At 43.5% G+C, this 26461-nt stretch overlaps 2 protein-coding genes across 8 annotated transcripts in view; both read left to right on the plus strand.

Annotated features, from left to right (window-relative positions):
• The window catches only part of ZNF148 (zinc finger protein 148), a 38234-nt gene extending 30090 nt beyond the window's left edge, over positions 1 to 8144 (plus strand). For all 3 annotated transcript variants that reach the window (XM_084524494.1, XM_084524495.1, XM_084524496.1), the window contains one exon: positions 168 to 8144. In XM_084524494.1, coding sequence (XP_084380620.1) covers positions 168 to 1763 — 1596 coding nt within the window. In that variant the 3' untranslated portion in view covers positions 1764 to 8144. The remainder of the gene's footprint in view (positions 1 to 167) is intronic.
• A 6497-nt stretch (positions 8145 to 14641) lies between these two features.
• The window catches only part of SLC12A8 (solute carrier family 12 member 8), a 53177-nt gene continuing 41357 nt past the window's right edge, over positions 14642 to 26461 (plus strand). The window contains exons 1-4 of one of the 5 annotated variants that reach the window (XM_084523719.1): positions 14642 to 14694; positions 18438 to 18658; positions 19531 to 19677; positions 22916 to 23107. In XM_084523719.1, the coding sequence (XP_084379845.1) occupies positions 18590 to 18658; positions 19531 to 19677; positions 22916 to 23107 (408 nt within the window). In that variant the 5' untranslated portion in view covers positions 14642 to 14694; positions 18438 to 18589. The other 4 variants (XM_084523716.1, XM_084523717.1, XM_084523718.1 and 1 more) reach the window with 4 other exon arrangements.

Here is a 26461-nt window from a genome sequence, read left to right on the forward strand (position 1 = left end):
GTATGCACAGGAGTCGCAGCTGTCTGCAGTTGATTTTATTGATATACGCTATCATTAGAAGTCAGTAAAGTGGACAGACTGTCAAGTAAATTTGCTAGAATTAGTTTCCTTTCTTAGTGTTAATTTTTTTTTTTTTCTCTAATTAAATATATATGTGTATTCTGCAGTATTTCTCCAGAACTGATCGTGTGCTGAAACATAAACGTATGTGCCATGAGAACCGTGACAAGAAACCGAACAGAAGTGCCACCAAAGTTGGCTTTTTGCCATCAGAGGAAGATTCTGGTTTCTCTACGCCTATGAAAGACAGCTCCTTGCCAAAGAAGAAAAGGCAGAAAACAGAGAAAACAAAATCTGGAGATAAGGACGGTATAGATAAATCCGAACAGAAGAAGGACAAAAATGACTACTTGCCTTTGTACTCTGCTAGTACAAAAGTAAAAGATGAATATATGGTAGCGGAATATGCTGTTGAGATGCCCCATTCTTCTGTCAGCGGGACGCACTTAGAAGAAGCAAATTCTGGAGAAATACACCCACCCAAGCTTGTTCTCAAAAAAGTTAACAGCAAAAGGAGTCTGAAACAGCCACTTGAGCAAAGTCAAACCATTTCACCTTTATCTACATATGAAGACAGCAAGGTTTCAAAGTATGCCTTTGATCTTGTGGACAAACAGAGTTTACTGGACTCTGAAGGTAATGCTGACATTGATCAAGTTGACACATTACAAGAAGGGCCCAGTAAACCTGTACACAGCAGCACTAACTACGATGATGCAATGCAGTTTTTAAAGAAAAAGAGGTATCTACAAGCAGCTAGTAACAACAGTAGAGAATATGCCTTGAATGTAAGTACCATAGCATCTCAGCCTTCGGTTACGCAGGCGGCTGTGGCAAGCGTCATTGATGAAACTGCTACAGCCTCCATATTAGACACACAGGCACTGAATGTTGAAATTAAAGGTAGCCATGACAAAAATGTCATTCCAGATGAGGTACTGCAAACTCTGTTAGATCATTATTCACACAAGGCTAACGGACAGCATGAGATATCCTTCAGCGTGGCCGATACTGAGGTGACCTCCAGTATATCAATCAATTCGTCTGAAGTGTCTGAGGTCACCCAATCTGAGACAGTTGGAACAAGCTCTCAGGCTTCCTCATCAGATAAAGCTAGTATGTTACAGGAATATTCAAAGTTTTTACAACAAGCTTTGGACAGAACTAGCCAAAATGATGCCTATTTGAACAACCCGAGCCTTAATTTTGTGACTGATAACCAGACTCTTACAACCCAGCCAGCATTTCCTTCCATAGAGAAGCAGGTCTACACGTCTATCCCCGTCAATAGCTTTCGATCGGGAATGAACTCTCCATTAAGAACAACTCCAGACAAGTCTCATTTTGGACTAATGGTTGGTGATTCGCAGCACCCTTTTCCCTTTTCAGGTGATGAGGCAAATCATTCTTCTTCCTCCTCTACCCAGGACTTCTTGGATCAAGTAACTTCTCAGAAGAAAGCAGAGGCACAGCCTGTTCATCAAGCATATCAAATTAGCTCCTTTGAGCAGCCCTTCAGAGCTCAGTACCATGGGGCAAGAGCTGGAATATCATCTCAGTTTAGCACTGCCAATGGACAGGTGAACCTTCGGGGACCAGGGACAAGTGCTGATTTCCCAGAATTTCCCTTGGTGAATGTAAATGATACCAGAGCTGGGATGACTTCTTCACCTGATGCCACAACAGGCCAGACTTTTGGCTAAGAAATCTTTGTAAATAATACTGGCACTTTAGAACACATTTGTCAAAAGGGGGTTGCTCTGTATAAGATGGAGTTCTGTACAGCTTTTAAGAGCGCTATGTTAAAACAAAAGTAAGCTGATATTAGCAAGACCAATAACTGCTTTCTTTTTCTTTTCTTTCCTTTTTTTTTTTTTTTTTAAATGGTTAGTCACCAGTCATTGATCTGCCTGATGTTGTTGCCCCTATCAAAGGCAGGTTATTATTCACTTGTTTGAATCCAGTAATTATTTTACCTTCTATGAAAATTAAAATAAACAAAATCCCCAGGTAAGACTTTCCCCCATGGTTGCTTCCTTACTGGTTTCCTTGTATGCTTTGGGAGGACAGTTTATTGTCTGATACTATTCATATTGTCATTTTTAAGCTTGTCAGTGTAGTCATTGCTCTTCAGCAGGGAATCAACATGTATTAAACACACAGAATAAACTATAAGTTTCAAAGTCAAGTAAATAAGGCTTTAAAAGATGGCATTTTCTAGGAAAATAATCTTTCTTCCAACTCTCTTAAAAATAATTTTAGACCATATGCCCTATGTTTCTGCTTTGCATTACCCGAGTTGTGTTTGGAGGGAAAAAAAAAAAAAAAAAACAACAAAAATTCTGGTAGACTAACTCTACTATTTAAAAGTCTAATTAATTTAAAATTGTTTAAACACTTTTTTAAGCAAAATACATAACTGCTAATGCCTTTACTTCATTCCTGAAGTAATGTGTATTTCTTTGTACAGCTGAATCTAGATGTAACTTTTTAATGACTTTTTCATACACAGATACCAAGATTTTGAAGTTTTAGTTAAAATACTCTGTAGATGACATTCCCAATTACGTAATGCTTACACAAACTGTGTGTTCCAAGATTTCAAAGTTTAATTGTACCTTACCCTACATATTCACAATGATTAACATAGAGCACTTAGTTTATTTGATAGATTTGATTTCTCAAAAAATAAAACCATTCTAGATTTTTAGGTTTGATATGGTTGCATCATTTTCATCTCATACAACTCCAACGATTACTTTCAGCATACATTGAAATCGAATATTCTGAGCTTCTGTAAAAACTGTTTTAATTCTTTGTCTAGAGTTTTGACAATTCAGCTCATTAAATTTATGAAAGTATCCCCAAAAGCTGAAGAAGTGGGCATTCAGATTCCATATGTCTTTTTCGAGTTTGCTTGGTGAAAGTCATTACAATTTTGCCAACCAAAACCATTGGATAATGTTAGTGAAAAGGATTTCTTTTCAGCATAGATGAGTGATCAGAAGTTTTCATTGCATTTCACAATATAAATAAACTACAAAGTTTATCCCTGTACCATGAATATGTTTTTTTGAATAGTACTTTGTCTTGATGTATGCAGTATGGTACGATAAGTAGTTCTGTGTGCATTTTAAGGTGGTAAGATTTGAGTAGCATAACTATTGTGTAGTTTAAGTTAACAATTTACAGATTTTTGAACTGTATGTTCATTATATTGCACCTTCCCTAAAGGGACACTGTCTGGTAGTTTAAGGCAGTTTAAGCCTAATACAGGCTGATTAACCAGGGAAAAACGCACTCACACACAACACGTGTGTGTGTGTGTGTATATATATATGTATGTATGTATATGTATTTTTTATAGGATTGCATACATTCTTTTACAGCACTATTGCTAGCTGATATTTCTCAGATGAAGCCATCAGCTGTGAGAAAAGGCTGCACCTCAAGGGGCTAAGATATACGCTGTCTTTTGAAGGGACTTGAGCAGGACACACGAGAGTCCCCACCTCTTCCCAAAACAGTAGCAACATTTTTCTTGACTTTTATTACTAGGAAGCCAATTTCCCTCTCTCTCGTTTCCCTTGTGGTCTCGCTCTTAAAGCACTAACTTTGCTTGGTACAGTTCAGGGAGAAGGCCTGTTTGTAACCCACAGCTTGGTTCCTACATGGACAGGAAATACAATTTATGTAAACTTCTCACTTAGTACTTTTGTATAAGGAAACAGATTATGTTGTGATTCATTGACCCTGTGTATGATATAAGGAAGGTGTTTCTGCATGTTATCACTTACCAGTAATTTGGTCTGAGTATTTGGCCCAGAGTTAAGAATTGAGCATCAAGGGAGAATAGTTAATTCCTTCTGGATTATTAATGATACATGTAAAGAAATTTATTTGAAAGAATAATTTCAATTTGTTCCATGTCTCTGTTTTCTTCCGTTATGATCAGTTTGGGTTTTTTGACTTTCCGTTCTACTTTGCATAGACACAATAAATATGGCCCCTATTCCCCAGGAAGCCACCTCTTGTTACGCATGTTTCGTTTTCATTGTTTCATTTCCATGACATCTTAGCTTGTGCTGCCTGAATAATAATACTGTGTCGACATCTTTGTTCTAGTGCCCTGTTGTTGCAAGTAGGTGACCATTAATAGTACTATTTGTTAAATATAACAAGCAGCAAATGCCAAAAGAAGAAAAAAATAAAAAAAAAAAGTAGGATTATTACTGTACTAGTCTGTTCCAACCGAGAGGTAAAAGGAATATAAAGCCTGCTTCTCCCTAAGCAGATTGATTCAGCTTTATTTAAAGAAAAAAAATAGTTATTGCATTGATCCTCTGCTGTGAAAAAGTGATTGAGGAGTAGGAGGGAGTAATTCTCGCTCCATGCCATCTTCACACTTATGGATTGCTGCTTGGGTACGTGAGTAAGCTCTTGTATGGAGGGAAGGAACTTGCTCTTCCCCAGAGCAAAATGGGAATTGTTGGAGAAAATGTTACTCCTTATGTCGCAGTTCATTCTCTAGTCTGCTGCTGAGCCATTACAGCTATCCTCTGTGCCTTAGGACAGATTGTGAAGTCCCAGCCTAGCCCACAGGGACTATCTTGTAGGATTCTCGCACATGCACAATTAAAGAGGTGGTGTGAATACTTGATCCGCTGATGCTTGAAGCTTTCTGTGATGGAGGAGCTAACCAAAAATACTGCTATAATTTCCTGAGTACATGGCCTTTTATTCTGGAAAGACTCTGTATGTAGTTCTGGAAGGTTTCTCTGTGTGAAAAGCTCTTGCTTTTTTAATAATTACATTATTTAATAACATTTTCTACTGCTCTTATTTTGCTGCTTCTAATCTGCTACAGATGCACATTCTCTGTTTTGACCTGGTCAGTGTTTGTTTTTGTTAGTTTTCCATGTATGTCCAAAAGAGCCGGGGAAAAAAAAAGTCTTTGGTTTTCTGTTCTGTTCTTGTACTGATATTGTTCAGTCGGTCAGCATGAGTTCGGGGTTAGCATTTATATTGCACAGAGCTAACAATAGAGGTTCTTTCTTAAAGGTCATGCAGGCACCATGTGTGTGTGCACGATGGAATTTTTTGTGGCTATCTCCTAGTGATAGAGCGATGATGATTTCAAAAAAGGAAAAAAAAAAGAGGAAATTCATAATGTTTACTATCAAACTATATATATACATATATGTCTATATATATAGACACATACTAATAGGCCATATTTTGGACCTAAATTACTTGACAGTGTCCCTTTTAGCATGAGTCCTTTGGTATGTTTTACCATTAATGTAACAGACAATGAAGGAATCAGCTTGTGATGGTATACTAATAACCAGTTACGTTTTCTGCTTTTGATTTGGGAATGAATTAACCATAAACGACAAGGTCTAGGGAGAAGGATTAACAATGTGTATCCCTGTATGTTGGTTTACAAATAACAGCATAATTTAAATTGGATGATAAAGGAATTATGTTTTATGATCTTGTGTCTCCTAGTATGTCTTTAGGAAAAAGGTATTTGAGGAAGAAAATAGGACAACAAACTCTTCACATGAATTAACACTTGCATTATTTTTATATTGTACTTGTCAGTTTTTTGCGTGAAGGGAGCTTTTCATTGTTGATTGAGAAGTACAGTAAAATCTTGCTAATTCGCTGACTGCTAATCCGATCAGTTTATACATCCCCCATGGTCTGTCCCCACCTCTCTGCAACGTTCCAAAAAGTACTGGAGCGAGGTCTCGTCTCAGTAGCACTCTACTGCTTCACCCGAGTATACTGTACATATCAGTATACTGGGAGGTACAAGGAACAATGAAAACTAAATTACAGTTGTCAAAATAAATGAACAAAGTACCTTTTGTGACGTGACATCCTTGCTTTCATTGCCTGCTTCTTCGCTCTTCTCAAAATTGTCATTTGTGAAGGGTTTCTAAGTCACTGCTGCGAATTATTGGGGTTCTACTGTAACTTTTGGAGTTTATTCTAAAGTATTCATGTTCTCCTATGAAAACTTTCCACCTGGACATATACATTATATTCCATGCTTGTTCAGACTATTTTTATGGTGTTTGTATCATATGTAGTAACTATTTGAAATGAACCAGAATATTTGGATGAATTCACTCTGCATTTTGCAGCATTGGATTTCTTTATGTATGCATATTTGCTAACTAAATTTTCTTGGTTTTTGAGAGCTTTGATTTTTATTCTTCTTTGTTTGTTTGTTTTAATACCATTACAAATTGCAGGGAAAATCCTAATACTCCTGGGAATACGTTTGGAAGTTTTATTAGGCAGAAATACGCCATCGGTACCAGTATACATGTGAACTTTCAAATTACATGGTTGGTACCGAAGCAAGCTAATGATGTTACACGTCCCTAGTTTTAAATGTTCTCCTGAGATGAAGCCTTGTAACTTTGAAAGTTCATTCAACTTGCAGTAATGCATGTTTATGTTAGGCATGTGATGCATTTAGCTAAAACTCACTTTGCAAAGGGCAAGTACTAAGAAGTATTACTTCTAATGAAAGGAAATGTCGTTAAGTTAAAATTTAAACCTTTGTTCAATTTTAAATTGCTTTGTGTCAGGGAAATACATTTATAGTCGCTTTTGCTCTACTCTGCTAAAGAACCTTATGTTTCCTTTTTAAAATTGTACCTTTTGGTAGGAAACACAAACTGAGGCAAGCAACATTTCTAAGAGCTGTTTCTTGCTTTCCTTAATCCAATGGATGGAAAGGTAATATTGTGTAAACAACATTATTTTATTTTTTTATGCAATATCATGCTGTAAATATGATTTATCAAATAAGGATGTACCTATGATTGAATCTTTGATTCTGCACAGTTAGAGTTTATATATAAATATAAATGTGTCTTGACAATCAAGGACTTATGTCAGTCTTCCTTTATGATGTTTATTATTGTTATGCATTCCATTTGTTTGAATTGAGTACCAATGTGGAAATTTGTATTGTCTGTAAAGTATGTAATGTTTTTTATAGCTTGTTTAAAGAAGAAAGAAAAAACCCTGTTGTAAATACAAACAAACTGAACACAGTACCGCTCTGTTAGAAGGCATACGATGTTGTACTGTTTGTAAGCAATAATACATGACAGTGCTAACTTTACAAGTAGCATAAGGATAAGTTCCAAAAATACCTTTGGGAGTTATTAGCCTTGAGTTAATGAATATTCTTAATCATTTTTTATAAATAAATTCAAACGTCCTCCTGCTGGAGTATATAACATTGTTTACACAGCACAATTTCAGACACAGAGGGGACAGTCTTTAGATCTATGGCTTCATCCGTGCACACTTTGAGTAAGAAATGAATGGCTTGGCTGCACTTCTGCAAGAGGAGGAAGACTGCAAAAGTTGAATAGCTGTGTCTCTAAAGGATGAGAGATACTATTCTGCTTCTGTGCTGATTCCTGACAAGTCCTCTACTTAAATTTGGAGTCTTTAAGTCCTGATATTGAACTGATGAGACTTGGGCCTCCAGTAGAAAGGAGTAGCTCTCTTTGTATTTCATATGCAGATAAGCAGTGAACTTACAAGTCACATGTTCATTTGAGTTGCAGATTTTTCAAATTATGAGCTACGAGATGAGTTTATTCTGATAAATCAACGTCAAACTTATAGTTTGAATTGAATAGGTATTAGACTGTACAGAGCAGCGAAACTATTTGAACACAGTCATCACTGCTTTAGAACCCCCCCATCCCAATTTATAAATGTATATGACCTACATTTTATAGAAAAAAAAATGTTTTTAAATGCTAGTCATTTATATAATATGTGCTTTGAAGGATTTGCTAGTCCACTTCTGTCACTTTTAGTACACTGGTATCTTTTATATGTAATGTATGCTTTTTATTATTATTGTAGTAAAGCATTTCAGTAGGAGGAATTTTGCAACAGTATGAGGGGTTGAAATTTTCATTGTCAGAAATGAATTATACTGGACTTTGTCTGTGTAGTCTTGTCTTTCTTTTAATGCTGTCTGGAAGGCAACCTGGAATATTCAATAAAGCAAGTGACCTCCTTTTCTTTTGAAGGCATACTATGTAGTGCTGAATTGGATCTGGAAACACGATGAATTTGAAGACAGAAATTAATACAAAATCTAGTGTACAGAAGAAATTGTGTTATGAAAAACCTGATGATATATATATTGGAACACTGTTACAGTGCATTTTCTGATATAGTGTTATTTTGCTGAAGTCCATATGCCTTCTTTGTATTTCAACTATTAAAAAAATCCGTATGGATAAATTTAGGATAATAGGTTTATATTAATAACTATACAATATTTCTTTATCCTACAACATCTATTCCGTCCCTTTATTATTAGGCAAAAGATCGTAACCTGAGTTCCGTCAGTAAAAGTATGTACATAAATAAGAGATGGTTTTGTAGGAACCTGAAGAGTGTGAAAGTTGTATATTCCTTATGTTTCTGACAGAAATCAGTACAGGAGTCTGTCTTTATACCTGTGAAATGAGGAATTCCCTGATAAAATGTGTGTGTGTCTGCGCGTGTGTGTGTGTACGTACGCGAAAGATGCTTGGGTCTCATGGCAAAAATGATACAAGGTATAAAAGGATTTAATGTAACTCAACATCTGACATTTAATATGTAAAAGAAACATATAAATTTCATAATTCAGAAAGACAATAGTTTTGCAGGAAACAAAACTATTTGGATAGCAGGCTTGACCAAATGAATTTTTTGGTTAAACTTGATATATTTTAGATGATTCTATTTCTGCCTTTATTTCTGCCCTAAAAGCAACTTAAAAATATTTTGGGAGTTATTCTATCTGTTCATTTGACTGTGAGTGTAATTTATATCATGGTTTACAAAACGTGGCATGAAGGATTGGATTGTTTTATCTGTATAATACAATGAAAGATTGCTTTTTTACATAATCATGGTGAATGGTATTGTATTATTAGGATTGATTTATTCATTAAGTGACTTAATGAGTTCCATCACTTTTGACATTACTGTTTTCTTATGATTAACTTAGTCATTTGGGGTTCATACTACCCTCCTATGTATTGTGATACTAAGGGAAGTTATGTTTTTGCTTTATTTTTAATTAAACTAATAGTTTGATAATTTATATTTGCAAATGATGCATTTTAAATGTGGTCACTTGCTGTTTGAAAAATAAAAATATAGAATACTGTTTTATGAATAGACTTAGCAGTATTTTTCATGTTAGATGATTTCAGATCTTTCTTAACGAGACAGATGAAGGCATGTGAGGATACATGTCGCTGTGTAAGCACTGAAGTGGATGCTTTCAACAATTAAATATTTAAGTACTTGATTTGAGATGTACCAAATTTATTTGGGTTTCCTTCCCCTGTGGATCTCCATCTTGCCACATTTGGTTAAACTGCATCTCTGACCTTAATTTTAATCCTGGACTTTGCATGATGGTAGCAGTGGAGTTACTTGCACAGGACCACATAGCGTTAGGCTAGCTTGCCTCTTGTGCTTCTTTTGTCCCCAGAGAGGCATTACTACACAGTGCCAGCAACTCCTCGTGTAAATGAGGATGAGGACTTTGTCTGTTTTAATCTCAGTTGTAAGAAAGGTGAATTTTATTTAACTTTATTGCCTACTGGATACAAATACGCCATGTGTGCGCTACATCATTTTGTAGTCTGTGTAGTATACAACCTATTTAACATGCAGCGTATTTTTGTACCATTCAAGCAGATATGTGAGAAATACTGATGATAGCATTTTTGCACTTATAAAACCAGAAATGTGCCCCTTAGCATTAATGACTGGTAATTTAGTTTTCCTTACCTCTGTTTATTCAAATGTTAAAGGTATCATTTGAACCTTTTGGTAAGGTCACTTCTGATAAAGACTTGATTTTTGTGAAATACATGGCTGTCTGGATTTTACTTTGTGTAAGAACAAGTTTTATGTTGGACAATGTTAAAACTTGCACATCACCTTTTAAAGAGAAAAAAGAAAGAGTTAAACTGTGTTCAAACTTGAGCCATGATCAGATGATCACTGCAGAAACAGCTGTGTTGGTTTAGATCCCCTCCGGTCTGTTACAGCACTGGTCCTGGAGCCCGCAGAGGGGTGACTTTCAGCAGGAACCTCAGGGAACCTCCTCTGGTTAGCACAGATTGCGGGTGAGGAGTTTTTTGTCTGGCTTAAACCATTTCTGAGGCTGTTTAAGTCAAGGTGACTGAATTTGCATTGCAGCAGAGAAAGAGCGCTCCTGAGATTTGCTTTAATGTCTCAGCCAGTGGGGTGGTAACTCTAACAGATGAAGGAGCACACAGCCAGAAATACATGAAATCAGCACAGACATTTCTGCAGGAACTATCTGAAATTGGCCTTAGTAGGGCTGCCCTTAGTCCAGCCCCTGTTAGTTGTGTCAGGCTATAATCCTTGCTGCCTCGTAGTCCCTTTACATATGTCTGAGACATGGAATGAGTACAGCGGTATTATTTTATATGACTTTGTTTCAATATTATTCCAGTATGCTTGTTCTGGTATTGTTTTTAAAATAACCTATAAAGAACTTAATGTTGTATGTTGACATCCATCTAGTATAGTTATTACTTTTGTTTTATGTTCAATAGTCTTAAATTGTGGGTGAATTATGCAATATACCTTAGTAAGTAGCGTCTGCTTACTCAGCCACCCTGCTTGTCTTTGTTTTTGTTAGTTTTGCTTACATTAGTCACAATGATTTTTATTTGTTTCAATTATGTGGTGAGAATAAGGAATCAGAACTGATAGTTTCTGCTTTTTGACTCTCATAATTGGATTTTAAAATGTTTTGATGCTGGAAAGAATTGTTAGGACCTACGTTTTGTGTTGAATGAGAAAAATAACCCATGTAGCTTTATTTTTCCTTGTACCACACAGGATAATCTGTTTTGTAGCTCCAAGTAGGACAGCAGGCAGTTCACAACAGCAGAGATTTGGCGGTGGTTGGTTTAGGGAGACGGGGTGGAAGTGTCCAGTTTCTTGGTTATCTTGTGTGTTGCACCTGCCACATCAACAGAGGGCAGTTTCCTCTAGAATATTGTTTGCTCTTTTGTCTGCTTTAGCTGTCAAGATACGAAGTGCAAAGAAACAAGCTTTCTGCTGGAGCTGTACTCGGTCATGGGGCGTTAAAACGGAGCCCGTATGTGTTGTCCTCCCTGAAGTCCTGCAAGCAGTCCTGCAGCGGTCACTCAGGTAAGCTGCCTCCTCCTCAGCATCCTTCCACGTCCACGTCAGGCTGAGCTTTGGGTCTACAACATCCCTAACGCAGCATCTGCTCTGGTTTTTGAATTTCAAAGGCAGTCTCGTGGACATGAGTTGCTGGCAGAAGTTAAAACACGACAATTTGGTGAGGTGCCTGCCATCTTACGAGGTGCCACCGTGGGGTGGTGGTGGCAATCTGCATCCTGGCCAGCTAAGTTGCTGTTAGCCGTGTCAGCAGCCCCGCGTGTCATGCAAAAGAGCACGGGATCCGGTTCCTTCCTCCATTATTTGTACTTCTGGATGTTCGCTGGGTGCACAAGAAGCTGTGTTTTTCTGCTTGGAGTCACTTCAGGCAGTTCCGCCTGCCTTACACAGGAGAGCCGAAGGAGGTTTCTGCGTGGTGACTGAACACTGCTGCCTTCTGGTATCATGGAGGCTTTTGTCTGCCTGGCAGCTGCACCTTGCAAGCCTCCCTCCTGGAAATCCGGCTGCCTAGTCCCAAATCAAACATTGTGCTGGCACCTTCTGGCTCAGGTCGGCGTGCTGGCAGCGCACAGATTGGACGTAGCTGCCTGTGTTTGGAGGAGGCAGTACTTTCTCCACGGCATTGCCCCAGAGAGGTATGCTGGCACAGCAAGCTGGGCCACTGAACACAGTAGTTTTCAATTCTATTTCTGTGTATATCTGTATTTTTTTCCTGGCTGGATGCAATAATTAGTGCCATTTCAGAGAGGCAGCTTTTCTGTTAGACCAAAGCACGAGTCTGGCCTAAGTGGAACCAAGAGGAATCGTTATTTTTCCACTGCAATTAAAAATATTTCTGTGCTTTGATATGAATAACAACTGTTCAAAATGTATTATTTTAATACTCGGGAGGCTCTTTGGTAGCAGCACTTCCTTGTTCTTATCAAAGGAGATCCCTGTCTTGTCAAAAGATAAACTAAGTGGTGGGAGATGATAAAGTAACAGCTGCTGGGGATACCTCCAGGTGGTTGCAAGGTAATCTTCGCCATGGAGTACCGTGTGAGAACAACGCAGAGGATGCCATCAGAAGCTGAAAGGATGACCTGTGAGTTTGCTCTCAAGACCTGCATTTGCTTTGCCAGTTCCTGAAAGCTTCTTTATGATAAGGCTAATTACGGACAGCCTAAGAACGCTGCAGCTCCAAAAGAAGGAAAAGCAAGTGCAAAGTAAGCAATGTGCCGAAGTGATCTGTCTCCAAACCTGTAGTCAGAAGGGAGGATTTTCAGGGATTTTAATTTCTTCAAGGCTGTATTTGTTAGCTTACAGAGCAGTCGGTCAGCTAGTCGAACCCACAAATGGACTTCTGGATACGGCAGCTTCTGGAAGGGAGCCACGATGGGAGCAGGAGTCCCTCTGATGTCAGCCGTGGCAAAATGCACTGGCAGTGTGAGCCCTCTGTCAGCCGTCCTGTGCTGCCTGACGTTCTGTTTTAAGGAGTTGAAACAAGAACGTCGTTTGTGGTGGTGCCTGGATACTGTGCCAATAACTGCTGTATGCATGCTCTGAACAACGTTAGGTAAAATGCAATTTAAAAGCAAGGTTTGAACTCCAATAGAAAAATGCTGGCTCTTTGTGTACAGAGCTCTGTTTAACTGTTGGTCTAGGGCTGGTATGTAGAGCGACTGGTTAAATCACGCGACTAGTTAAATCATGCAGTTTATTCACAGCTCTGTCCTCGTGAAAGGAGCGGGCTGTGTGTGTACCTGGAACTCAGCTTGCACACCGCTGCGGCAGGCGATGCAGGTAGGTCGAGCAGCTGAAGCAGGTGGTGCTGAGGTACGTGGTGGTTAACATCCATTCCACTAAGAATCAGCCTTTTCTACAATTCATGTCATCTCTCAGACCTGTGGACAAAAATACACATTTTGTCTTGCCGACTGACCTAAGCCCTGCTGCTTTCCCACTCCCTGAGGGCTGCTTGTGTGTAGTTTTCCCTTCCCTGTTTTATCTCATAACATTTGCCACCTCCTGTCATTTAAGGAAAAAACACTTTGCACATGACTGCAATTCAGTTACGCTCGGAGAAGCGATGTCAGTCCATGTTTCTGCTAATGTGCTAGGCATGGAAAAGCAGCGTGCTCAGCAGGAATGCATGCAGACCCATCGAAGGCATGCTGTGGGTTGGATTTGGTTGCCCAGAAGGAAAATGTTGAAAACTGCCATGACTTAAATAGGAGCAGGCAGAGAGCGACACCAAGCACTCCTGAAAGTGTTTTTAGCATCGGTGCTTTGTGATTTTACCTTGGAGGGAAGCAGGATGTCTTTAAGGACTGTTCAGCAGTGGGAGATGGCAGCAGTAACTGCCCCAAGAAGTTTTTAATCTTCTGCACATGTGCACATAGAGGCAGAGGTGCCTGCAGGCAAGCCACAGGGCTCAGCTGGTTACTGAATTAGCAAGTCTTCAGCAAGTTTGCAACAAATCACATACTTCAGATTTTGCCCTGGCCCACAAGGTGAGGGAATCTGGCCGAGCCTGTTCCCTGGCAGGTGTAAAACTGGCCTCTGAAGGCAAATGGGGGGTTTCAGAAACATCTCAGGAATGGGAGACCTCTGAGGGAGGAACCTGCTGCTTTCCCCCATCAGGCTTCATCCTCCTGCAAGAAGTCTCCTCTCCTCTTTGGACTCCTGCTTTCCTCTTCTGCCACTCCATCCCTGCTGTTTCTGTCCAAGAATACGGGCTGGTTCATGCTTTATGTCTGTGGAAAATCAGAGCGGGCCAGCTGCATTGAACAGGTGTCCTGTACGGATACTATAGTGAATGGTAGAAGGGCCCTGGCTTACTCTAGCTTATTTCATTTTGGAAGCAAATTAAGTCAATGACAAGTGTTCAAATGCTAAGGAAGGGCACCCAGCTTTAAAATTAATCCCGTTTCCAGAAAGACCACCCCAGATCATCGTCCCCACAGGACACGGCATTTTTGGCAGCCCCGAACGGGGAAACTGGGAGGTGAGCGAGGGCTGCGAGCAGGTGGCGGCTGCTCCGGGGCGGAACAGGAGCCCCATTTCCCTTCGGGGGGCACCGAGGAGCCCCATTTCCCTTCGGGGGGGCACCGAGCCCCTTGGCATTTATCAATCTCTTTAACAATCCCTTTGCTTCCTCAGCCTCCAGACGATTCAGGGTTCGGGAGAAGCCTGCAAAAAAAAACCCTAAACGGCTCTGCCCCGCTGCCTGCCGTCGTCTGGGGGGCCGGATTGTGGCAGCCCCTCGCTGCCGAAGCGGTAAGGGAGCGCTCCCCGACCTGCCCGGCCGCGCAGGAGGGCCCCGGGCACACGTGGCAGCGCCGGGCCGGCCCCCAGCGGGGAGGCGCCGCCGGGCAGCGCCGGGCCGGGGGCAGCGGAGCGGCACCGCCAGTGAGTGGGGGACGGGGAAAAAAAGGGGGGGGGGACAGAAAGGGTAAAAAAGTCCTCGTAAAGGGTCCATAAAGAGCTAGAGGAGGCAAAAAAGGCAAAAGAAGGAAGGGAAAAGAAAAGGAAAAACACAGGGCAAAAGAAGGCAAGATGGCAAAAAAAAAAAAAGGGGGGGGGGGCAAAAGAAGGCAAAAAGGAGTTAAAAAGGGCAAAAGGGAAAAAAAGGAGCTAAAAAGCAAAAAAAAAAAAAAAACAAAAGTGCAAAAGAAGAAAAAAAAAAACAAACTAAAGCAGCAAAACAGCAAAAAAAAAAAAAAAAAAAAAAGGTAAAAAAGAGGGCCAAAATAAAAGGGCAGAAAGAAGGTAAAAAAGAACTAAAACAGAAAAAAAAAAAAAAAAAAAAAGGTAAAAAAAAGGGCCAAAATAAAAGGGCAAAAAGAAGGTAAAAAAGAGCTAAAACAGAAAAAAAAAAAAAAAAAAAAAAAACCAACAAAGGTAAAAAAAAGGGCCAAAATAAAAGGGCAAAAGAAGACAAAAAAAAAAAAAGAGCTAAAACAGAAAAAAAAAAAAGGTAAAAAAGAGGGGCAAAGAGGAAAAGAAGGGCAATGAGGAAAAGGGAGAGAGGAAGAAGAAAAAGTGACGGGGGGGAGGGAGAGGGGGAGGAAGGCAGAGCCGGCCAGGTTAGAGGTTCTGGCTGGGCTGGTGGCTTCAGGTGGCTCAGTGCCCGGCACCACCACTGCGGGGTTGTGGCAGGGACATGCTGGCACCCCTGGCACTGCTGGCACCCGAGGCACTTCTGGCACTGCTGTCACCGCTGGCACTGCCACCGCCTCGGTGCAGCCCCAGTGTGCTGACCGTGCCACGGAGGTAGCACTGCTCTGGTGAGCCCAGGCTTGCTTTTTGCCTCTCATGTTCCACACGTTATTTGTGCTGAATATATGTGAAAAAAATAAAAGAGCTGGGTAATTGTTGTGGCTGTTACGGTAAATGAGTAACAGGGAGGGCGAGGGCAGGGCAAGCACTGCTATGTGTGGTGTTACATTCGTGGTGCTGGCGGCTGCTTCGTTTCCCTTTAATCCATCCCTTCCTCAGGGTCCCCTAAATCAGGTGTTTTTAAGAACTTGACCAGGAGAGGAGTGGAGGGGATTTAAGAAACCCGAAGTGCTGCCTGGTCCTTTGGTGGAGCGAGGCCTTGGAAGTGCCTCTTCTGGCAGCAACAGAGCAGGACCACACGCAGTCATGTTTGTAAAACCAGCCCTCTGTTGGAGAGCTCACAGCTCTGAGACGCCTTTAATGGGACTATTAATAAAACATCGCTGCTTTGATAAGGTGCGAAGGCCACAGAAAATTCATCTGCAGGAATATGCTTTTGTAATTAAGCAGGGAAGCGTCTCGGTAAAAGGAGACGAGGCTTTTCACCGCCCCACAAGGGGGTTTCTAATGTGCTAGCTTGAAATGTGTTGGAAAGATTAAAACAAGCATTCTCCCTTAATTTATAGACTGGTTAGTGTCTTTGGCAGAAACCTGAGGAAAAGTAGTATCAATTAACTTTGGGATTAGATGCTCGCTTATATTAGAGGAAAACGACGGCTGTTTGGTGGTTTTGGCAGACTTGCCTGTATAGCTCAACACTGAGCTTCCACCCAGTCAGCGACACAGATAGATAATGCCGCCACAAAATATGTGTGTTTTGCAGTCACTTAGAAACCATGGTGTGCTCATGGTGAGAGGAAGGCTCCTGCCTGGAGGATTGCCACTTCCAAAGCCTGAGTTTCCACGGACGTGCGCCCGGCATCGCGTGCCGGGTCCTGGCGCGCTCCTTCAGCAATGTTTGCTTCGGTTACCTTTAGTCTAAATGAATGTGTACAGCTGTGCGTGTAAACAGTCGCCGAATTAAATAATAGGCGAGGGGAAGGTATTAGGAGGCTTGAAACGCTACTGAGGAGCAATGCTGGAGAGGCAATTTCCTGTAATTGCGGAGGAGAAAGTGCTTGTGGCAACGCCGCTGGGAGCGTGTTGAAGCGGAAAGAGCACCGGGAGCTGTGTGCGGGGTGAGGGAGCGGAATAGGAGAGAGCTTGTAACACTGAGGAAAAGGAAGGAAATCCTCAGATGTGGGGCTTTAAATATCTAAGAGGGTAATGTTTCCTACAAGGTCAGCTCCAGGGATGAAACCCATGGATCTCCTTGCTGCGTCGCTCAAATTTTGGCCCCGTAATACTGGTGCATCCAACTTCCCTGTGCTGTCGTACACAGGATGTGCTTCCAGCTGTCCCTACCTGCTGCAAAGGGCTGGGGCCGGCCACTTGTGGGCTCCCTTAGGGGAACGTATCAAGAGACCAAGATCAAGAGAAGGCTGCCTGTAGCCTTCCTCACCTCCATGCATACAGCTGGAACTGCTGCAAAAGACAGGAGCTTGTGTGACCACAGGGAATCCTTTACTGAATAAAATTGCTGGCTTGGAAGGGCTGCACTGGGGAATCTTAGGAGAATGTGTCTATTCAGTTGTAATTGTGGTTCATGTTGCGTGTTTTCTTCCTCAGAAAAAAAACAGAAATGCCTCCCATGCTGCCCATTGTGCCTGGTCCTACAGGAGACTTGCGGCCACCTGAAGGAGCAGTGGTGGTTATTGATTTCACAGGGTCATGGAGGCAGGGTGGTGAAAGCTCTGATAAAAGCTGCGATTCACACCCTGCTGCCAAAATCCTGACGGACCTAAAGTGATTTTCACTCTGATTCTCTGTGTCTCTGTCCCTGTGAAACAGGAGCAGCACATTTCTGTCGTTTGCCTTGTCTCGTTAGCTCGTGAGTGTGACAAGTCAGAGATTTCTGCACTGTGCCTGTGGTAAAGCGGGTACATTGGTGTGGGTGATCATGTTTGGTTCTTGTAAACCTGTGAACTCAGCTGGCCAGGAGCTGAATCAGCCCTGGGAGAGTGGAGCAGGCAGGTGGGCTACGTTCCCCAGGTGCTGTGTAGCTGTGCTGAGAAGTGGCAACTGGGGGGATGTGGCCACTGCAGGGCCACCTGGGGAAGGTTAAGGCTTGTGGCCAGCTGGAGGGAGGGGTATAAAAGCAGCTCTCTGTAATTAGGAGCATAGAAAACAGACTGACAAAGAGAAGAATGAGGGATGTCAAGGTAGAGAAGTGCTTGTGCTAGCTTTTTCCCTTCTGTTAAGTGGTGTTAAGTTATCCTTGAGAGAAAACCTGATGCTACCCTTCTGGGAACACAGAAGGTGTTGAATTAAGGCTGGCCCTCTGGTGGAGCCTGCCTCTGGCAGCTACAGATTTGAAGCCAGGCCACTGCAGACAAGAAGAGTGTACCTGCAGGGGTGGGTATGACCACGGTTAAGGCAGTGTAATCGTTAGTGGTGCTGGGAAGTAAATACTTCATGTGTCTCGTGTCATAAGAGTGCAGGAGCGTGGAATAAAATTATCAGGTGCCAGAATTAAAAGCAGTGAAAGGAAATACTTTTCCCAGGCAGCGCATAACGAAGCTCTGGAGCTAGTGCTGCAGGATGCTGAGGGTGCCAGGAGTATGAGCAGGCTCAGCAAAGCCCGTCAAGGGCCATTAAGTGTCAGGCTGCTGATACTGCCCCTGCCATGGGTGGGAGTGCCGCTGAGGGAGCGCTGCTCTCTGCTGTGCTGTTCAGTGTCGGCTGCCAGCCTCTGTTGGCTCTGGGTTACAGCCTTGCGCCTCTGCGGGCTCAGAAAGCAGCACCGGTGTCTTCTGTCTTTCCTTCTTCCACAGCGAGTGCAACAAAACCATGATTCTCCCACAACGGGGGACCCAGCACTGCAGGGGTCTGAGGGAGGAGAAGAGCTGACCTGCTCGGGTCGGTCCTGCCCGCCGTGAGGGCCGCAGCCGCGCCTGGAGCAGGCAGAGGAGACACGAGGGGTGCCATGTCCGGCCTGCGTGCTGCCAGAAGCGAGGGCTATGTGCAGGAGCTGTTCCACGAGGAGGCACAGCAGGTATGTCGGAGAGCCGTCTCCCTTCACAGCCCGGGTTTCCGTCTCTGGTGGTCTGCTCCTGTTGCCCTCGGTGGCGTTTTAACAGGACTGAGCAGAGCTGCCCCCCATTCTACTATCTAAACCTGAGGTGCTCCCTTTAGAAAGTCCAGCTTTTCACAGGCAAAGAGCAGCAGCAGGTTTTGGTCTGTAGAAAGGGTGTGAAATAATGTCCTGCCCAGGCAGCAGGGGCAGGATGAGGGCAGCTGCAATGGGAAAAGCTGCAGTTCCCTAGAGTTTTAGCTCTTGGCTCCAGCAGCTCTTAAATTCACAGGTGCCCTGAGTACCAGAGTCCTGTGTCTCCTCTCAAAATGCAGTATCCTCATCCCCAGCTCTTTTGGAGATGGCTGTATGTGATGGGGAAGCCTTCTTAACTTACTCTTCCAGTCCAAGTCTGTCCAGCCTGCTTTGTCATCTCCTCTGAGACACTTCTCCAGTGCAGAGAGGACCCTGCTCATCTTGGTGGGGACAGAAAGAGAGGCATGACATAAGACATGGCAATAAATAGCTGCAGTCCCTGTAAAGAACCCCTCAAATGACATTTTTTGTTCATGTAACATCATGGACCAGGTTAATTTGCTGAGGCTGAGTAGGATTCTGTTGCTGCTTATCCTACAATAATATTAATTCAGTGTTGAAGGGAGCCCTCTTTTCTATGGCCCAGTGATCCCAACAGCTCTGCAGCCCCTTGATCTTGGAGAACTCACAGCAAAGTCATGTTTTGGCACCTGTTGGTGGCCACCCCTGTTGCAATAATGCTGGTCGGCTGTTGCACCACTTCTGCAGCCTGCCCATAGAGCATGAGAGGTAAAACTGAAGGCTTTGCTTTCCTCTAGGTATCTCAAACGCAGACCAGGCCCTGGTGGAAGATTCAGCTGTTTGTGTGGGAGCCGGTGCTTTTTGGAACGTGGGACGGCGTCTTCACCTCCTGCATGATCAACATTTTTGGAGTGGTTCTTTTCCTGAGGACGGGATGGCTCGTGGTGAGTGCTGATTTGGTTGAATGTGTGACTAGGTAATCTCCTCCTCGCCACTTGTCTCCATCACCACCCTTTCTGGTTCTGTAATGCTTGTAGGTACTTTCTTGGTTCAGTCCTCTGGTTATTGCTTAGCTTTTCAGGAGGTTCTACTAAAATCGGAAGCTTAAGTGGTTTCTTCAAGCGTTCCTATTTTAGCTTTCAGAAAAGAAAAAACAGCACATCAACCAACCTGGAAAATAAACAGGAACACCCTTGCCTTGCACTGTTGAGGCAAAATAACCACTTTACCTGAAAAATGTAGTTAGAGCTACTCTGCTGTCTTCCCAGTGCCCCCAAAGGGGGTTTCTTCCAAACACATCTGTATTGTTTGGAGTCCCCATTGTGTCTGGAATGGAGAGTCCTCAGTCAGGTGAAATTGTCATCCCTGCCAAAGGGACTTGCACTTGGGGATCCGGAGCAGTATCTCACTCAGGGTCAGTGCCCATCTCTGCTCTCTTGCAGTGCGATGCAGGACTCTTCCTGATACAATATGTTGTACTGTCCCTTAAAACTTCCCTTCAATAAAAGGCAAGCATCTCCAGGGAATGGTGGAATCTGAGCTTCAGGCAGAATTTGCGTCACAGGGACAAGTTCATGTCACAGGCACGGTGGCCATCTTCCAAAAGGAGCAGGAAGCAACTTGCACTCTATATTGGAAATTGCTTCACTGAGGGCCAGAAAACCAAAGGGAATATCGGGACCCACACTGAAGGAAGAGCCGTAGAAACTCTGCAGGACAACTGAGATGAAATAGGGCTGCTCCCTTGTTGATGGCAGGGTGCAAACTGCATCCCACAAATCCCCCGGTGGGTTCAGATCAGAGGGCAGAGTGCTACTGCGTGTTGTGCTTGCTTGCTTTGTCTTTGCTAGCAGAAGCATGGCTTGCAAATTTTGAGGAGAACCGCGGTCTGTTCTGGTGAAGAAGTCAGGATGATTTTCCTAGCTCCCTCTTCCTCTTGATCTGATTTCCTCCATGTCTCCTCTGAAAGCGAGTTAACTGCTGGAACAAGCACAAATAAAAATAAAGTAAGTAAATAAAAGAAAAAATGTAACAGCTGGAAGCTAGCATGACGGGGAAGGGAGGAGAAGTCAGGGCTGGCAGAGTTCACGTGGCAGAGCACGGTCAGATGTTGATCCATGCGCAGTCAGGCTTTTGCTATGAATTTCCAGAGGTAAAGGTTGCGATTGCAGGGGACCCTAACCTTACAGGCATGTTCAGCACTCACTGCCTTGCTACACTACTCTATCGTGCTCCATCTTAACACCTTCCAGCATGCATGCATAAATAAGCATTGCTGTTTAATTTGGACTTTTTTTTCCCTACTTTCTCGGCTTGCTGTTGTTGCTGCGAGACAACTCCATCCTTCCTCCCTGCTGGTGATCTGCAAGGATCTCTCCTGGTCCCGGCGTTAACCCATTCTTCTGCAGAAACCACTAGCATTAACTAGCTGCCACGTAGCCTGGTGTGTCCAGCAGGTTCTGGGAAAGCCCAAGGCCACGTGTATGTTTGCATGAGTGCATTTTTTTTTTTTTTAACTGAAGCGTGTCTTATTTATTAACCATTTTAACCTGAGGGTAAGCGGGCAAGCTGCGGAAGAAAAAGAACAATTGTTCTTTTAAAAAGGAGTGTCAGATCCTAGTGGACTGTGGTGCTGACCCAGCCAGCAGCTGCATTTATGACAAACCTTGGCTCTGTTCCCTACTGACCAGATAAAGCCCTGTCAAAGGCAGCGGGACACTGAACCAAAATAGGATTTTATGATGATAGCAACATCCTGGATATGTTTCTGTTGTTTCACAAAAAGCAGAAAAGAGGAAAGGAAGGGAGAAAAAAAAAAAAAAAAAGGATCTGGGATTTCAACCAACCCCAAAGCTGAGAAGCAGCCTTTTAGTGCTGGTAATAAACAAACCCGTATCAAGGCTAGCGTGACCTCAGAAACTGCTGGAGTGGGAGGAGAGGGAGCGAGGTTGGAAAGGAGCGATGGGGACACGGCCTGTAATACGAGTCAAGGCAGAGGAGAGGAAGCCAGACGTTAACGAACCGCTGGGCACTGGAAGAGATTTCTGACAATGAGTTGGAGTCAACCGTGCACTGGACTAAGCGATTTGCCAGAAGGGAAGGTGGGCTGGAGCACGAAGAAAAACTTTTGACCCTGGAAAATAAATTACAGCCGTGTGAGAGAGAGGAGCGGAGGGTCCTGAGCGCAGAAGAGGCGCTTGAATGCTTTTGGAGACACCCAGCACCTTCCCTTTGGTCCTGCAGAAGGCAGCCTTCCACTCTTCTTGGAAAATCCATGCCCAGATAGCAAACTGAGTGCCCCGAAGCAGGGGTTTGTGCTGGCCCCTGTGAGACCCGCACCTGGCATTGCTCAGAGGCTTTTGCTCCTCGCCCTGCAGCAGCTCCTCCCTGGCGCTTCCTCTGCCTGGAGCAGGAAGGAAATTTTTGTCAGCAGGGCGAAATCCTCCGCACAAAACTATGTGCGAGTAAATTGAGAGCGAGAACCACCTGCTACTTTGCATATATTGTGCAGATAAGGCCCAGCGTGGGGCAGTTTATGACTGTATTATTTATCTTCCACGCAGTGTTTCCTTTGGGGTTTTGTTCTTTGTTATCTCATCGTTTGGGAGGATTAGAGCTTTCAAAGGTAAATGTTCTGATAAATTAAAATGCTGGCTTGATGCTTTTAATAAATCAGTTGTCACAGATCCCAAATGTTCAGTTTTGAAACTGTTTTTGCTTTTTTTTTCTGAAAGCTTTTTAAAAAACAAAACAAAACATTTCATTCTAAAACATGATGAAACATGGCAATAGGCAGTGACCTCCCTGTGGTCATTGAGTCATTGTTTGACATCATTCTCTCTGAACCAGAGGACAAAATCAGTGATTCATGCAGGAGTCCAGTGATGGAGCAGGACCTTATCACGCAAAGGTCTGTCTGGCCACACAACGAGGCAGGTCTTCTGCAAAAGGGTATTAATGGGAACTTCAGATTTGGCAATCAGTTACATTAATTAGATAATTAGGGTGGCAGTGTGTTGTTTTTGTTTTTTAACCTGTAGTGACTCCATAGTCATTGATCACAAGGAACTAGAAGCAGATGGGTCTTTTTTTTTTTTTTTTTTTGTCTCAATCGATCTGTGTTGTGTGAGTTGGGATTTTTTAATTGTTGTTTTGTGTCTTTTTTTGTTTGTTTCATTGCAGGGAAACACTGGAGTTGTGATGGGCATGTTTCTGGTGTCCTTTGTAGTCCTGGTTGCCCTGGTGACAGTCTTATCTGGAATTGGGGTTTGCGAGAGGTGCAGCATTGGAAGTGGAGGCGTCTACTCCATGATTTCTACTGTCCTCGGAGGTCAAGTTGGGGGGACCATTGGCTTCCTTTATATTTTTGGCCAGGTAAATAAGAAAAAAAAATAAATAAAAACTTTGCAATGTTTCTAAATATGCCCATAAGAGCAGGCCTGTGCATGGCAATCCACCACCTGGCACGATCAAAATGGAGGAGCTGGGTGTCTGAGCAGGTGAACTGTGCAGGACATCCCTTCTGATCCCAAATTACCCCAGGTGCCAAGACAACTCCTCGCTGGCTTAATGAAACTGAAGAGGGAGAGGCGAGGGTGGCCACCTAAAGCAGAATGAGCAGTCTGGGCTACCATGTTGGCCTCAGCACACTCACCGTGTGCTTGGGGGGAGCACTTGGACCAGGTGAGCCTTGGCTGCTTCCCTGCGGGAGCCAAAGAGAGCAGAAATGGAGCTGGTATGGGAGGGGAGCTGGGCAGAGGTAAGGACCACAGCTAAGTGACTTCTTGAGATCAGGAGTCACAACTTTCTCTGTTCTCTGAAGGGCCCCAAGCAGCAAGTGGTGAAGCGCTGAAATGCAAGTGCAGTAAACATAAGGAATGGAAAGTAATCTCTTAAATCTGTAGCAACTTAACCCCCTCCCCCCCATAAAGATGTTATGAACAGTCTAAAATGTGGTGAGCCGGGAAGAATTTTTATTGAGGTTTGTTTTTAAACGACTGGCTTGCAGCAATCTCTGAAAACCCTTAAAAAACACAACCCAAAAATAATCCCCTCTTCTCCTTTCACTCCAGATTAAAAGCAAGTGTCCATAAAATACAAATTGAATGCAGTTACAAGCCAAGATATGGAAATGGGCCACACATGAGAATCCTTCCTGTAATATTTTCCACTCTCGCTCTCCGAGCGGACCCTGTCTGGGAAAGCAATCAGGTTGCAGCCTGTCCCCAGGGTCGTAAAAGCTGGGCTCTGGCAGCCCCAGCCCGTAGCAAGGCATCCAGCACGCATGGGGGGCTGTGGGGTGGGAATTGGCAGCTCGCAGAGAAACTCTTTGCGTGCTCCTGAAAGCTGATGTTTCCTTTCTCTCTGGCTGTACTCAGCAGACTTTCTGCCCGATGTGCTTTGCACCAGCTCTGAGCTGCATCCCCACTGCAAGCTGTGTAGGGAATGCTGTAGTCAGTCAGAAATGGGGCAGTAACTGGCCATGTGCTGCTGATGCCCTCAGTCATGAGGAATTGCTCAGCATCCTGCTGCAATTCTGCCTGCTGGGGCTGCCTCAGCCAAGCCAAGCTGGGACGCAGCTTGGGGTCCTCCTGCGGTGCTCCAGAGGAGAGGTTTAATTGGATCCAGCACACCTATACCAGGTCCTACAGAAACCAACGTGTGCTTGGTCACAGTGGCCCTGACTGCAGGGTTGGGGTTTGGTGCTTTTCTCTGCGGTCTCCTTGTCTGGAGTGGCTCACAGTGAGAACTGTTTGTGCAAGGAAACGTTTTCTAGCCCTAAAATCGCTTCGTGCTAAAAGCTAAGATGAGGCAGTACTTGTCTGGATGTGGAAAACCCACTATGTTCTTCGCCCAGCAATGTGTGTGGCTTGCAAATGCAAGCTGATTGCTACAAGTGTTCAGTGTAGAAGTTCACTTCTGATTTCAAGGTGGGTAGTTCAAACCCTGAGAAAGAAGCCTTTCTTGCAGTGCTGCTGGGGTGATGGTCACTGCTGTGCAAGGTGCAGGGGGGACTTTGCAGCACCCAACCACGTGGTCTGCTGGTGATGCTCATGTTTTATCGAGGGAAAGGCTTCAAGAACATTTGTCATGTTGAGGCTATCAGAAGTTCTCTCCTGGCCTACTTCCTTCCAAGTGTCCTCCTAACAAGGAGAAGTGGCACATTGCAGTTGGTGTCAGGGAAGTAAAGCAATCTTGTTTAACTCCTTCAAAAAATGGTGTTGGTCAGAACTGGGAGTGCAACCATCCTGCTTGCTGCCTGTGGTGCTTTTCTTCATGTGAGATGCAGCCACCACACCTTGTTTTAATACATTTATTTGAGTTAGAATCTGTTTTTTTTTTTGTTGTTGTTTTTTGTCTCTACTTCAAATCTGAAGTGCAGTGTTTGTGTGCCCCCTTGGAGCTGTGTGGGCTCAGGGTTCAACCTCAGCCAGCTCAGGAGAGAGACTGTTTTGAGAAGTGAGTGTGTGGGTAGTACATGTGTTGTCCTCTTAGTGGTGGTGTATAGGCTGTGCCAAACACAAGTAAAGAAGAGAAAATCCACTTATTTGGGGACTATAGAATGAGCCTAAACAAACAGATTTTTATGTATTGGTGCTCAAGCAAGGCATTCACTTTGCAGGGCCTGAGATATCTTTGGTGGAGATGTTTATGGTGGGGCTATCAGCAAGAAAAATACTCTTTCAGGGTGTAGTTCACCTGATCTGTGCTAGGTCTGTTCTGCTAGAACTGTCGCATAAATCTGGTTTCTCCAAGAAGTACAGCTATTGCAGGCATTGAAATCATGAGGCTTAAATGTATTCTGTGGAGACTAGCTCATTTTCACACTCGAAAAACCAGCGTATATAGGCCGATCTAATCACTTTCCTGGACAATTAACTTTCTTGTCTAGACTATCTGGATAATGACATTTATGAGAAGAAAAATAATAATGTTATGTCTTAACCGCTTGCAAGCATTTAAGCTGACATCAGAGTAAATGATCAGAACATAGTTTAGGACGTGTGTGCCCCCTGTTTTTTTAATGAGATGTTTGCCTGTGGTGGAAATGAATCCTTCCGCAGCTTGGTGGTCCTGGAGGTGTCTGAGCCCAAACAGGTGAATCCCATGTGTGTTGTTTGCCTAAAACAGTGCATGAGCATGCACTGATCAGAAACTTTTTCCAGTTGCTTGATGAAGCTCATATCTTCCCTGTCACCTGGCTGCTGTCACCTAAGCAAAAGAGCAGGCTGTTGGGTTGGGAGGCTCAGGTCCCCGAAGGCATGATGCTCTCCCAAGGGAGGAATTACCCTGCCCTGCAGGGTGATCTGAGGCCTGAACCTGCAGTGGTTTTCCTGCACTGCAGCTGTCCTGTCCTGCAGCCTGCCAGCCTCCCTGGGAAGGGTGCTCATCCTGCTCTGCAGCAAGAAAAACAAAAGGCTTTCCCAAGTGCTCAGGGGGCACGGGATGCACAGTGTGCTCTCCTCAAGTGTGCAGGCTGCCTTCCAGTAGCAAGATGGGGAGCTGGTGAAACATCAGGCTTTGCATCCAAACCAAATACTGAGTTAAAAATAAACCTTAGGAGGCAGCGAAGGGGGAAGTATGCAGCCATTCTTCAGGCAGGTGTTTGACCAAGAGCCTTTCTTTGAGAGAAATAGGAGAAGGGAAGAAGCTTACAGAGCTTGACCCATCCTTTTCTTCCTTGGATATGTCAGGGGGGTTTCTCTTGGGAAGTTAATTGAGGGTAAA

Source organism: Aythya ferina (genome assembly GCF_964211825.1).
Source record: "Aythya ferina genome assembly, chromosome: 6".
NCBI classification, from domain to species: Eukaryota; Metazoa; Chordata; class Aves; order Anseriformes; family Anatidae; genus Aythya; species Aythya ferina.